Below are 14,199 nucleotides of genomic sequence, written 5' to 3'. Positions count from 1 at the left end.
AGACAACATATTTAAGTGAGTAGTGGCTGCGGCTCACCTCTTAAGAGAGGATTGTGTTAGTAAACTCTGTGAATTCCATTTTATTTCCTTACATTGCTACCAGCAATTGAGAAACCTTGTAATTGCCTTATGTTTGGATTTAGAGCAGGGACTCTTTGTGTCTGATTACTTTTCTGCTTTCTCCCTTGGTGTCAGTCCTGGGACTTGAACTCGGGGCCAGGGTGCTGTCCTTGAGCTCCTTTTGCTGCTTTACCTCGTGAGCCACAGCTCCAGTTCCGGGTTTTTGGTGATTAGAGCCAAGAGTCTCAGGTCTCACGGATAGTCCTGGCCCGGGCTGACCTTGAACCAGGATCCTTGGATCTCAGACTTCCAAGTAGCTAGGATGACAGGCGTGCGCCGCGGGTCCCGCCCTTTTCTGAGTTTTCTGACAGGCTCACCTATTTTCTCCATCAGGCTCTCTACCACCAGCTACGGAAGAACCCAGCCCTCCGAGAGACCACAGCGCGGCGCGAGGGCGTGCACCCGCGCAGACGCAACACCGCCCTCTCTGCGCAGCTCAGCCCAGTTCTCGCGCGAAGAGACGTGGTTTTATTTAACACACACACACGCGCGCACACACACACAAAACCAAAAACCAACCTTCTCATTACACCCTATTGCTCCAGGATCACGTGGCTCGCGCCTGCGCCCTAAGGCTCAAGGTAGTTCCTGGTCGCCGAGTGGCTCAATTCGTTCCTTGGCAAGGTGTCGCGAGATCTAGCCCGGAAGTAGGCTCCCTGACTTTCGCTTCCTCGGCGGAAGCGGGTCACCACTTGGCGGCGGATTCTCGGAGGAAGTGCGTCACGTCGCAGTTGTCTCGGCACAGCGGATGTGTGTCGCCGCTTAGGTGACGCTGGGAAGCGCTTGCAGCCTTTGCCGCTGCCTTTTGGTTGAAGCACTATGGAGGGAGAGAGGAAGAACGACAACAAACGGTGGTATTTTTCTCGAGAGCAGCTGGAAAATAGCCCATCCCGTCGTTTTGGCCTGGACTCAGATAAAGAACTTTCTTATCGCCAGCAAGCAGCCAATCTACTCCAGGAGATGGGACAACGTCTTTACGTGTATCCTTGCGGCCTAGGCCTTCGGCCTTGGAGTGGGCCCTGCCATGCTTCGGCTTTCATGGCTCAGGATTCGGCGGGGACCGAATTGAGTAAGAAGATGGCAGGAACGGATCTTTTTCTTTTCTTTTCTTTTCTTTTTTTTAAAAACCGGGGAGAGTTCACAATGGCGCGGGTTGAAAACTGTTTGGGCGAGGGAAGCGAGGCGGAGTCAATTTCCCGCTCGCTCGCCACCACCCTGGCTGAAAATTGGAATGTTTTCTGGCTTTATGTTTTAGACCGTCTTCCCTATCGGCTCTTCATTGTATTCTGACCTGTCCGTGTAACTTGGAGATTTTCCTTTCTGATGTGTCCTACAGGATTTTACTGTGTTAAAAGAGTTTAGGGGAACTCAATATAGGAAGGCCTTCTAAAGGTGATCTAGAAATATAGTGTCCCAGCGTCTGTCTCAAAAATCCGTTCCTCGCACTTCTTAGTAGCTGTTTTAAGTAACCTGTCAAAACTTGGTCGTTTTTGTCTGTAAAATGGTGTCTTGCGCTTGATTCGATTCCCATCACAACGCTTGGCTTTCGGACGTTCTAATAGTAGCTGTTAGAGTTGTACAGAATTTTAGAGGAAGATGTCGGTTTACGTTTCTAAGAACGCGGACCCATAGATCTAGTGTTCAGATATTTTGGAAAATATAATTATTAAAGTTGTTGCTACCTCGGGGTTGTGTCATCTATATACTTCATGTGCCTGACAGGGTCTTTAGAAATAAGGCATTTAAAGTTTTTTCTTGGCTCTGTGATGGGGAGGGGGGGGAGTATTTTCAGTGAATGAATATCAAGTCATTTCAGAAATTGAAATTGAGAAATTGAGAAATTGAAAAGTTAATTGGCAGAGTTTAGAGGGGTGGGGGGGTAAGGGTGGGGCTAGAATTGAGAAGAAGGGGGATGGAGAGTGGGGGAGATTGCGGGAGGGAGGGGAGAGAGACTGGAGAGACAGTGACAGTAGAGTATACCCTAGGGCTAGGTTAGGGAGAGTCTTGTAAATCTGATGATTTGTGGAATGCAAATGGCAAAAAATGGTTTAAGATCTTAGTTTCCTTCTGCACCATTTTGATTCACACATCCTGAGGAGTTTATGGTCTGTACGTTATATTAAAGTACCTGTTGTGTGGGAGACAACTGCTTTCAGTTGCAGTTAATACACTTAAAAAAAACAACCAACCAACCAACCCACAGAACTACACTTTGAAGGTTACTTTCACTTAGGACTAGCTACTGTTGTTTGACCATTATTTTGTTGGGGAGGAGTGGTGGAAGAGATGGTATTGTGGGAATTGTGTGTTTTTGACCCTTAACTTGAACGCTTCAGTTCACAATTGACTATCAATACAGCTATAGTATATATGCATCGATTCTACATGATCCAGTCTTTTACACAGTTTCCTGGAGATGTAAGTATCTTTCTTTTTCTCTTTTTGTGACAGATTTCAATGGCTGATTTTGTGGTTGGTCTTTGCTACTGAGTTAGGATTCAAATTTTAGAACTTCTGTGAAGTGATTCTGTGAAGTGACTAAATTTCTGGTAGATACAATATGTCATTATAATGGGTGGATGCCCTAATTTAAAAAATAGATTATTAGCCAGGCGCTGGTGGCTCACGCCTGTAATCCTAGCTACTCAGGAGGCTGAGATCTGCGGATCGCGGTTCAAAGCCAGCCCGGGCTGGAGAGACCGTGAGACTCCTATCTCCAATAAACCACCAAAAAACCGGAAGTGGCGCTGTAGCTCAAGTGGTAGAGTGCTCGCCTTGAGCTGAAGAGCTGAGGGACAGCGCTCAGGCCCAGAGTTCAAGCCCCACGACCGACAAAAAAAAAAAAAAAGATTATTTATTACTTAAAGTTGGAGGAGTAACTCATCTTTAATAATTTTTAGAGTGGCAAGTAACATGATCAGAGAAAGCCAAGAGTATCTTCAGTTTTCCAAAATCATGATAAAAACCAAAGAATGATAGGTTGGCGGGGAGGGCACAATATATGATAACAAGTGAAGAAATGACTGTTGAGAAAAATAGATATTTTAAATATAAAATACTTTTTTAAAAATATAAATTAATTTATTTCCCTTTGACAGAATTGTAAATACAGTAGTGCTATTTTCAGTTTTATTACCTGAAATAGTCCCATTTAACATTACTGTCAATCCCTCGGAGATGAATTCATAGTGATAACCCAGTTGCAGGTAAGATACTTGTTTAATAACATCTCAAGGTAATAAAGGATAAATGGGATGAACACGTCACATGGGTTTGTGAGTCACGTTTTATTGTTTTATAAAGGTTATATTTTTGAGGAATCTTGTTTCAGATTTAGGACAATAAGTTTTGGCCAATTTTCTTTATCTCCAGTGCTGTAGGTACAGAATCTGTAAGGCTAGACAATAGCTTTTACAATGTAAGATATTGGTGATAGTCAAGATTAGGAAAAAAGTTTCACTGTGTAGTGTAAGCCAGCCTTACTTAAACTGATCTTCTACCTCAGTTGCTTCCTGACAGAATTATAGGCTTGTACTGCCACCTACCATTGTTAATTTTTTAATATGGAGATCTTATTTTGGAAGTCAGAATTTTTTCCAAAATCTTAATTATTAGCTAAACTTGGTATTGTTGACCTTTAAAGGATTGATTTTTAGATATGTTCTAGAATTAACATAAAAATAATACCCTTTTTGTCTAGTCTATGAATGTAGCTGTGATAAATACAAGTTAGAGTGTTTAACCTGTCAAGCTCCTGTTCATTTTTCATGTTAGTTCTCATTACAAAGGTAATAATTTAACTTCATAAAGAAACCTATAAAGGTAAAAGGGAAATCTCTTCTGTAATACAACTCTCCAGAGATAATTATTGATCAACATTTGACAGAGAGTATCCCAGACATTTTATTGTGGTGGTAGTGGGGTCTGAGTTTGCCCTTGTGTTTGCTAGGCAACAAGGCTGACTTCCACCTTTTTTGTTCTTGTTTTAGTCCTGGATTTTTGTTTTTGTTTCAGTCTTGGGGCTTAAACTTAGGGCCTAGGTGCTGTTCCTCTGCTTTTATTACTTAAGGTTAGATAGAGCTCTACCATTTGAGACACGGCTCCATGTTAAACTTATTTTTTTTTTTTTTTTTTTGGGTCCAGTTGTGGGGCCTGAACTCTGGGCCTGGGCACTGTCCCTCAGCTCTTCAGCTCAAGGCTAGCGCTCTACCACTTGAGCTACAGCGCCACTTCCGGCTTTTTTCTTTTTGCATATGTGGAGCTGGGGAATTGAACCCAGGGCCTCAGGCATGCAAGGCAAGCACTCTACCACTGAGCCACCTTCCCAGCCCTTAAACTTATTTTGATGGTTAGTTGACTTTCCTGAGATCTGAGATCCTCAGATTTCAGCCTCTTGGGTAGCTAAGCGTAATTTACTGCCTTTTATGTTTTTGTTTATTTTTTATTTTCCCAGATAGGACCTTGTGCTTTATACTTGAATCAGCCTCTGACTTTCATCTTCTGATCTCTTGAGTAGCTGGAATTACATGTGTGAGCCACTGCACTTGGCCATTTTTCTATACATAAACTAGCATTTATAATTTTTATTAAAAAACATCAATGGCTGGGCACTGGTGGCTCAATTCTAGTTACTTAGGAGGCTGAGATTTGAGGATCATGGTGCTAGGCCAACTGGGGCAGGAAAGTCTGTGAAACTCTTAACTCAAATTAACCACAAAAAGCTAGAAGTAGAGCTGTGGCTTAAGTGGTAGAGCACTATCCTTGAGTAAAAAAGCTAAGGGCCCTGGCCCTGAGGTCAAGCCCTAGTACTGGCACCAAAAAAAAAAAAATCTTACTACACCATTTTGGTGCAACTTTCCTTTATCACTTAACAGTATATATTGGACATCATTTTATTATGGCTTCTCATTTTAACTTTTTTTTTTTTTTTTTGCTGCACTGGGGTTTGAACTTGGCCTCACTCTACTACTTGAGAGAGCCATACTTTGAGTTTCAGCCCTTTTGCTGGGATAGTTTTGAAGGAGGCTTTTTTGCCCAGGGTGGCTTGAACTGAGGTCCTCCTATTTTATGCTTCCCACTATAGCTGAGTTAAGAAGCCCTTGTGGTTCTGATATGTAGCCCAGGCTGGCGGAGAACTCACTGTGTAGCCGGGCTTTCTGAGTGGTGGGATTATAGATGTGTGTTACCATACCAGGCATTAATTGAATTGTGTACTGTCTTAAATGATTTCAAATATGGAAATATAAAACTGAACTACTTGGAGTGTTTTGCATATTGCTTTTTTTTTCTACTTTTCAAAATACCCTTGGGACTAGTAGTGAAGCTCAGTAGTGGAGTATCTTTGTCTTGCTAGCTAAACAACACATACACACACACACACACACACACACACACACGCACGCACGCACAACAGAAACAATGTGTCTATAGACTGGGAACCTTCCTATGGTGCTTACTAACTTTGGGCATATGACCTAGGTTTCTCATCTTTATGTGCATTGATAGTACTTATTTCATAATTGATAGAATTTAAATGATTTAATATACAAAGTGCCTACCTCCCCCCACCCCATCCCCCAAACAGCCTGTAGTGGCAGATTTTTTTGTTGTTGTTGTTTTGCCAGTCTTGGGGCTTGAACTCAGGGCCTGAGTACTGTCCCTGAGCTTCTTTAGCTCAAGGCTAGAGCTCTAGCAGCTTGAGCTATAGTGCCACTTCTGGCCTTTTCTGCTTATGTGGTACTAAGGAATAAAACCTAGGGCTACATGCATGCTAGGCAAGCACTCTACCACTAAGCCACATTCCCAGCCCTATGGTAGCTGTTTTTATTTAATGGAGAAAATTTTTTATTCTTTTTTTTTTGTTGTTGTTGTTGGTTGTGGGGCTTGAACTCTGGGTTTGGGCGCTATCTCTGAACTCTTCAGCTCAAGGTGAGTGCTCTACCACTTGAGCCACAGCGCCCCTTCCGGTTTTCTAGTGGCTAATTGGAGATAAGAGTCTCACGGATGTTCCTGCTCGGGCTGGCTTTGAACGGTGATCCTCAGATCTCAGCCTCCTGAGTAGCTAGGATTACAGGCATGAATGAGCCACCGATGCCCAGCTAAAATTTTATATTCTTTTTTTTTCTGGTTTTTTTTTTTTTTTTTTTTTTTGGTCCAGTCGGAGGGCCTGAACTCTGGGCCTGGGTGTTGTCCCTCAGCTCTTCAGCTCAAGGCTAGTGCTCTACCACTTGAGCCACAATGCCACTTAACAGGTATAAGAATTACTCTTAGCCAGGCAATGATGGCTCACGCCTATAATCCTAGCTACTCAGGAGGCCAGATCTGAGGATCACGATTTGAGACTAGCTGGGTTAGAAGCCAGCTGGGGCAGAAAAGACCCTGTGAGACTTAACTCCAATTAACCACTCAAAACCCGGAAGTGTTGCTGTGGATTGAAGTGGTAGAGCACTAGCCTTGAGCAAAAGAGCTCAGGGACAGTTCCCAGGCCCTAAGTTCAAGCCCCTTGACCGACAAAATAAATAAATAAAAATTAGTAAGCCAGGCACTGATGGCTCACATTTGTAATCCTAGCTACTCAAGAGTATTGAAGGGCTGGGAAGGTGGCTCAGTGGTAGAGCACTCGCCTTGCATGCTTGAGGCACTGGGTTCGATTCCTCAGCACCACATAAGCAGGAAAAAAAAAGCCGGAAGTGGCGCTGTGGCTCAAGTGGTAGAGTGCTAGCCTTGAGCTGAAGAGCTGAGGGACAGCACCCAGGCCCAGAGTTCAGGCCCCACGACTGGACCCAAAAAAAAAAAAAAAAAAGAGTCTTGAGATCTGAGGATTACAGTTAGCCTAGGAAGGAAAGTCCATGAGACACTTCTCTCTAAACACCAGAAAACTAGAAGTGGCACTGTGGCTGTAAGTGGTAGAGCGCTAGCCTTGAGCAAAAGAGCTCAGGGATAACGCCCAGGTCCTGAGTTCAAGCCCTGTGACTGACCAACAAAGGAAACACACGTGTGTGTGTGTGTGTGTGTGTGTGTGCGCGCGCGCGCGCGCGCGCGCGCGCGTGCACGCGCACACACACATTTTTTTTCAGTGCATCTTATCTTTTTTTCCTAGTCCCAACCGTCAACCAGATTAATCTTAAATCCTTAAATTCCACACTTGTTCTCTAAAATGTTCTGTGCCGCTTTTACTACATCATTAGTATCTCACAGCCCATAACTATTCAGGGTTAGTGTTCAAATGTTTTTCATGCCTAGATCCCCATACCTTTATGCTCATTTTCCTGTGACTTTGTTTAGTCTAGTCTCTGTGTGTGTATATGTGTGTGAATGTATGTGTATGTAAAGCAAACTATATATACAACTGAAACATGCAAAGAAAAAGAACTGTTACTGTGAATTGAATATGTGGGTTTTTTTCTTTTTTGGCTACAAAATTATAACAGCAGGATTATAAATAAGTATTAGAATATTTCAGGGCTAGCGATGTATACCTGTAATCCCAACTATTCTGGGTGTCCGAGCGAGAATCACAAATTCCATGTCATCTCAAGCAAATTTAGAAAGACCTTGTCTCAAAAACAGTAACCAGGTAATGTGTGGTGACACACATTACTTGAGAGGTTGAGGCAGGAGGATCATGAGGCCCAGGATAGCTTGGGCTATATATAGCAAGACCTTGTCTGAAAAACAAAACAAAAAAACAGTGAGCCAGCTGCTGTAATCCCATGCCTGAAATCCTAACTACTCAGCAGGTTGAGATCTGAGGATCACGGTTTGAAGCCAGCCCTGGCAGGAAAGTCTTTGAGGCTCTTATCACCAATTAAGCTCAGAAGCAGCTGGAAGTGGTGCTGTGGCTCAATACTTAAGTGCTAGACTCTTAAGCTAAAGGAGCTCAGGGGCAACACCTAGGCCCAGATTTCAAGCCCAGGACCTGCAAAACAACAAAAAAGTGAAAGAATCTCTCCCTCACCCCCTTTCCTTCTCTCTCTCCTCTGTCTCTTTCTCCTCTCTCTTCTCTCTTTCTTCTAGTTCTCCTCTCTTTTTCTCTCTCCTTTTAAAAAATTTTGCTAGTCCTGGGGCTTGAAATCTGACCTGGGTCCTGTTCCTAAACTTGTGCTCAAAGGATAGTGCTATACCACTTGAGCCATAGCTCCAAGTCTTGCTTTTTTTGGTAGTCAGTTGGAGGTAAGAGTCGCAATCTCAAAGTCTTTTACTGCCTGGGCTTGCTTTGAACTGTGATCCTCAGGTCTCAGCTTCCTGAGTAGTTAGGCTTGAGACACTGGCTCCTGGCTAAGAATCTCATTTTAAGTGGAAAACTATTACTTGTAGAATTTGTTGAAGGATTGGTGTTGGCAAGTAGATAGGAGAGGAAAAGATAGTACTATAAGTAGGGGAAAAGCATAATAAATGAGAGGTGATGAAGTAGTGGCAAGCAATGAACTTTTGTTTGAGAGTTAGATCTGCTTATGTCTATCTTGATCTAAAAATAAGTCTGACATATTTTATTTCTATGCAGTCTGTGGCTCCAGCAGCCTTGTTTCTAGCAGCAAAAGTGGAGGAACAGCCCAAAAAATTGGAGCATGTTATCAAGGTAGCTCATGCTTGTCTCCATCCCCAGGAATCACTTCCTGATACTAGGAGTGAGGTAAGTACTAATTACCTGATTGGTTGTTTTTTTTTAATGGACTATTATTATTTTGAATGTAGGCTATTAAAGGAACTGTTTAATGTTTTTATTAACAAAAAAATCATTTTGGAGCAAGTTTATTGTAGTAAAAGGGAAAAATGGGATTGGGAAGGTGGCTTAATTGTAGAGTGCTTGCCTTGCATGCATGATGCCCTGGGTTCAATTACTCAGCACCACATAAGGAGAAAAAGCCAGAAGTAGCACTGTGGCTCAAGTGGTAGAGTGCTAGCCTTGAGCTGAAGAATTGATGAACAGCATTCAGGCCCAGAGTTCAGGCCCTGCAGTCGACAAAAACAAACAAAAAAACAAACAAAAAGGAAAAATGTACAAGAGCATAGAAAGCACATCACTTGGATACATTTGGACCATAGAGGCATAGACATAAATGAATCATTATAGTCAGTTGCCTGTCTACGAACATCTGTATGCATTTTATTTCTGTTTTTCTTACTGTATCCCAAATATTTTCCTATTCTCTATTGTTATAGAATTTCATTATATGCATATATACACCCAAAACCATTCCCTCTTTAAGAAGTATAAATATCCCTAGCTTTTTATTTAATGCTATGTGCATTCTTATTGATAAATTTTTGTTATGGATTCTTTAAAAGCGTCATTAGTTTTTTTTTTATTTTAATTTTATTGTCAAGGTGGTGTACAGAGTTACAGTTATGTACAGTTCCATAAGTAAAGTAGTGATTACATTTCTTGTCTATCTTGTTACCCCTTCCCTCACTTTTCTTCCCCCCCTCCCCCCCTCCCTGTCACTAGTTTGTTTTTAACTTTTTCTTCAAATGGTTGTACAGTGGGGTTTCAGTTTAACATCACTTTATATGTACAATGCATCTTGATCAGTCAACCCCTTCTAGCATCTCCCCACCCAGTCTGTCCCATCCCACCCTGTCCCATCCCACCCACATCTCCTTAAGTTTCCTAGTTCAGTTTTCATATATGTACATTGAGTAGTATATATTCACCCACCGTTCCTCTTTTCATTTCGTTGCTTCTCTTCAGTCCCTACATCTCTTGGTCAAGACATTCATTTTGTTGAACTGCCTGTTACTTGTTCACATGGTTACACATACATGTAATCTCACTCCTATGTATACCATTTTTTAGTCAGTTTGATTATGTATATATATGCATAGCCCTGTATGTGTTCTCAAATATGTTTATATTTTAGATCTATCTTCCACATATGAGAGAAGAAAACATGCATTCTTATTCTCTGAGCTTGGCTTACTCCAGTCAATATTTTACAGGTCCATCCATTTCCCTGAAAATGAAATATTATTCTTCCTAAAGGATCAATAAAATTCCACTTTGTGTGTGTGTGTGTGTGTGTGTGTGTGTGTGTGTGTGTGTGTGTGTGTGTGCGCGTGCGCGTGCGTGCGCGCGCACCTATGTATGTATGTATGTGCGTATCCATATCCTACATTTTATTGATCCATACCATGTAGGGCATCAAGTACTATTTCCATACCTTGAGTATTACAAACAGTAATGTAATGAACATGGGTTTGCCAGGTACCTTTGTTTTATAAATGACTATCCGTGGACCATGGGGCTGTTTCTGTTAGATTTTTGAGGAATCTCCATAGTGATTTCCATATAATTTCCATATAATCCTCAAAAGCATTTGTTCATTTTTTCTCTCCCTCTCTCTTTCTCTTTCTCTTACTACCTCCTCCCTTCCCTTCCCTTCCCTTCCCTTCCCTTCCCTTCCCTTCCCTTCCCTTCCCTTCCCTCCCCTTCCCCTTCCCCTTCCCCTTCCCCTTCCCCTTCCCCTTCCCCTTCCCCTTCCCCTTCCCCTTCCCCTTCCCTTCCCTTCCCTTCCCTTCCCTTCCCTTCCCTTCCCTTCCCTTCCCTTCCCTTCCCTTCCCTTCCCTTCCCTTCCCTTCCCTTCCCTTCCCTTCCCTTCCCTTCCCTTCCCTTCCCTTCCCTTCCCTTCCCTTCCCTTCCCTTCCCTTCCCTTCCCTTCCCTTCTTTCCTCCTTTCCTTTCTTTTCCTCCTTTCCTTCTTTCTTTTATTTTTTATTTTTTGCCAGTCCTGGGGCTTGAACTCAACCTGGGCACTGCCCCTGAGCTTCTTTTACTCAAGGCTAGTGGTCTACCACTTTAGCCACAGTGCCAATTCTGGCTTTTTCTGAGCAGTTAATTGGCAATAGGAGTTTTCATGGACTTTTCTGCCCAGGCTGGCTTTGAACTGTGATCCTTAGATCTCAGCCTCCTGAGTAGCTAGGAATACAGGTATGAACTACCAGTACCCAGCATTTTTCATGTTCTTTTTTTTGGGGGGGGGGAGGAGGTCTGGTCATGGGGCCTGAACTCTGGGCCTGGGTGCTAGCGCTCTACCACTTGAGCCACAGCACCACTTCCGACTTTTTTCTTTTTTCTTATGTGGTGCTGAGGAGTTAAACCCAGGGCCTCAGGTATGCAAGGCAAGCACTCTACCACTGAGCCACCTTCCCAGTCCTCTTTTAAAAAAAAAAAAAAAAAATTTTATTGTGAGAATACCATACCAGAGGAGTTACAATTACATGAGCAAGATAATGAGTACATTTCTTATCAAGCATTGTTGCCTCATTGTTTCCCCTTCCCACCTTCCCATCCCTTCCCATACTCCTCCCCTCCTCGCACCAGATCCTCCCCCCCCACCCCCCCACCAAAGTTGTTAAGTTCGTTTTATCCACCTAACAACTTCTGTTCATGTTCTTGATGATAGCCTTTCTGTTCTGACTGGAGTGAGATGGAATTCTTTGTTTTAGTGTTGGTGCTGAAGCTTGAACTCAGGACCTTGTGCTCTCACCCATCTTTTCCAATCCCAACTAACTAGCACTCTGACTCTTTTTTTTTTGGGTCTGGTTGTGGGACCTGAACTCTGGGCCTGGGTGCTGTCCCTCAGCTCTTCAGCTCAAGGCTAGCGCTCTACCACTTGAGCCACAGCACTATTTCCGGCTTTTTTCTTTTTGCTTATGTGGTGCTGAGGAATGGAACCCAGGGCCTCATGCATGCAAGGCAAGCGCTCTACCACTGAGCCACCTTCCCAGCCCCAACACTCTGACTCTTGAGCCATGCCTCCTGTGCCTCAATTTTGTTTTGAGGTGCATTTCCTTTATGGCTAGGATTGCTGAACATTTCTTCATGTATTTATTAGCTTTCTTATTCAGAGAAGTATCTGTTTAGGTCTTTTACCCATTTATTAACTGGGTTATTCTGTTGGTGAATCTTTTGGGGGCAGTATCTGGTTGTAGCTCAGGATGACCTTGTATTTGGGATTTTTTTTTTTGCTTCCGCCTCATGATTGCTATGATTACTAATACCTCTTACTAATAATAGCCCTTATTGATAACAAAGGCTTTTTGTTTTTTTTTTTTGGTCTGGGCCTGAGCGCTGTCCTTCACCTCTTCAGCTCTTCAGCTCAAGGCTGACCCTCTACCACTTGAGCCATGGTTTTCTGAGTGGTTTATTGGAGATGAGTCTCATGGACTTCCCCGCCAGGGCTGGCTTTGAACCATAATCCTCAAATCCAGCCTCCTGAGTAGCTAGGATTACAGATAACAGAGTTTTTTGTTCTGTACTGTTGTTTAGGTTTGAGACTAGTTCATAGAATTAACAAAAATACAACAAAACAAAGTGTTAATCATTATTATGACAAACTGCCTGAGAAAACAATTTAAGGGAAAAAGGATTTATTTTGGCTCAGTTTCTGAGGTTTCAGTCCATGGTCAACTTGGTTGTGTTGCTTCTGGGTCCATGTGTGTGCAGAACATTGTGGTGAGGAGCCTGTACTAGAGCAAGGTGGCTCACTTATTTTGTGGTACACAAGAGATGGAGAGTGCTAGGGACAAGGTACACTATTACAGAACATACCTCCAGGGACTTCTTTCTTCATCTACTTCTTAGTTTCTACCATCTCCTAATAATGCCATCAAATTCTGAATCCATCAATGAATAAGTTCACTGATACAGAGACCCTCCATGATGTAATCACTGTCCAAGAGCTCATCAGCTGCTACCAATCCTCTGTGTGTATATAAGTATGGGTGGGGGTGGGAGGAAGCCAGAGAAAGAGAGGGGAAGATATTGGGGTTTGAACTTAATTTAGGGTCTTGTTAGTACTCAAGTTATCTACCACTTTAGCTACTTCCAGCTGACAATTTATACTAAGCACATGAACCTTTGGGGGGGGGACATCTTGTGTTCAAACCACATCTAAGTACTAACATTCTTAAAATGTATTTACATTAATTACTCAGTTGATCTCTGGTTCTTATGAGGTGGTCAGGAAAAGATGTTTTATCCTCTAGATGGAAAAGAAAACTAGCATAAAGCCTTGTTAGATTTATTAAAAACAAAATTGAGCTGGGCACTGGTGGCTCACGCCTGTGAGCCTAGCTATTTAGGAGGTTGAGATCTTGAGAATCACTGTTCAAAATTACCCTGGGCAGGAAAGTATGGAGACTCTTACCTCCAATTAACTACCGAAAAGGTGGAAGTGGACTTGTTTTTGTTTTTATATAAAGGGAGCTGTATATTGGGATAGGTATAAGGAATGTATTTTAGTGTTTCACTTTTCCTGGGATAGGATGTTAAAATTGTTTAAATTTTTATATTGTGTGCCTTTTGAGAGAATAATTTGTTTTCTCATCTGTAGGCTTATCTGCAGCAAGTTCAAGATCTAGTGATTTTGGAAAGCATAATTTTGCAGACTTTAGGTAAGTTTATTATGTTTTTAAATGTAAAAAATTATATGTGGCATAATGACTGGATATTAATATTTATAAAATAGAAAATGAATAAAATCTTTCGGCAAGATGTTTGCCAAGTTTAAATTTGTTTCTAAATAAGGATGGTTATAGACTCATAATTTAATCCTGGACTATATCTTAAAGGGAATGAAGGACAGTTGACCCTTGAAACAGTAGTTATTGAGGTTTTTATTTTATTTTCCCTATGCTTAGTACTTTTTAACCTGATAGTGACAAAACAAAGGAATTTTTTCTTTTTTTTTTTGTTGGTTGTGGATCTTGAACTCTGGGCCTGGGTGCTGACCCTGAGCTCTTCAGCTCAAGGCTAGCACTCTACCTCTTGAGCCTCAGAGCCACTTCCTGCTTTTGCTGTTAATGTGGTATTCAGGAATTGAACCCAAGGCCTCATGCATGCAAGGCAAGTGCTCTACCACTGAGCCACCTTCCCAGCCCTAGGAACGTTTTCTTACCATGATTATTTCAGTCTTTCAGTCATTGTTGGATAAGAATATTTTGCTTTTAAATTTGGTAACCAGTGTTTGGCTAACAGTGAAAGTCTTAGGGTTGAATAGACAAATCTAATGATGGGTAGCAAATAGGGGGAGAGAGAGAGAGAGAGAGAGAGAGAGAGAGAGAGAGAGAGAGAGAGAGA

General features: G+C 42.3%; 1 protein-coding gene across 2 annotated transcripts in view; it reads left to right on the top strand.

Annotated features, from left to right (window-relative positions):
- Ccnt1 (cyclin T1) overlaps nt 1–14,199 on the top strand; it is a 32,420-nt gene that overhangs the window by 4,019 nt on the left and 14,202 nt on the right. For both annotated transcript variants that reach the window (XM_070040041.1, XM_070040051.1), the window contains exons 2-5: nt 454–1,100; nt 2,457–2,538; nt 8,624–8,752; nt 13,454–13,514. In XM_070040041.1, the coding sequence (XP_069896142.1) occupies nt 940–1,100; nt 2,457–2,538; nt 8,624–8,752; nt 13,454–13,514 (433 nt within the window). In that variant the 5' untranslated portion in view covers nt 454–939. The remainder of the gene's footprint in view (nt 1–453; nt 1,101–2,456; nt 2,539–8,623; nt 8,753–13,453; nt 13,515–14,199) is intronic.

Source organism: Dipodomys merriami, unplaced genomic scaffold (genome assembly GCF_024711535.1).
Source record: "Dipodomys merriami isolate MVZ:Mamm:240054 unplaced genomic scaffold, mDipMer1.0.p SCAF_10, whole genome shotgun sequence".
Classification (NCBI taxonomy): domain Eukaryota; kingdom Metazoa; phylum Chordata; class Mammalia; order Rodentia; family Heteromyidae; genus Dipodomys; species Dipodomys merriami.
The sequence above is the reverse complement of the archived record's forward strand: the minus strand, read 5'-3'. Positions and strand labels throughout refer to the sequence as shown.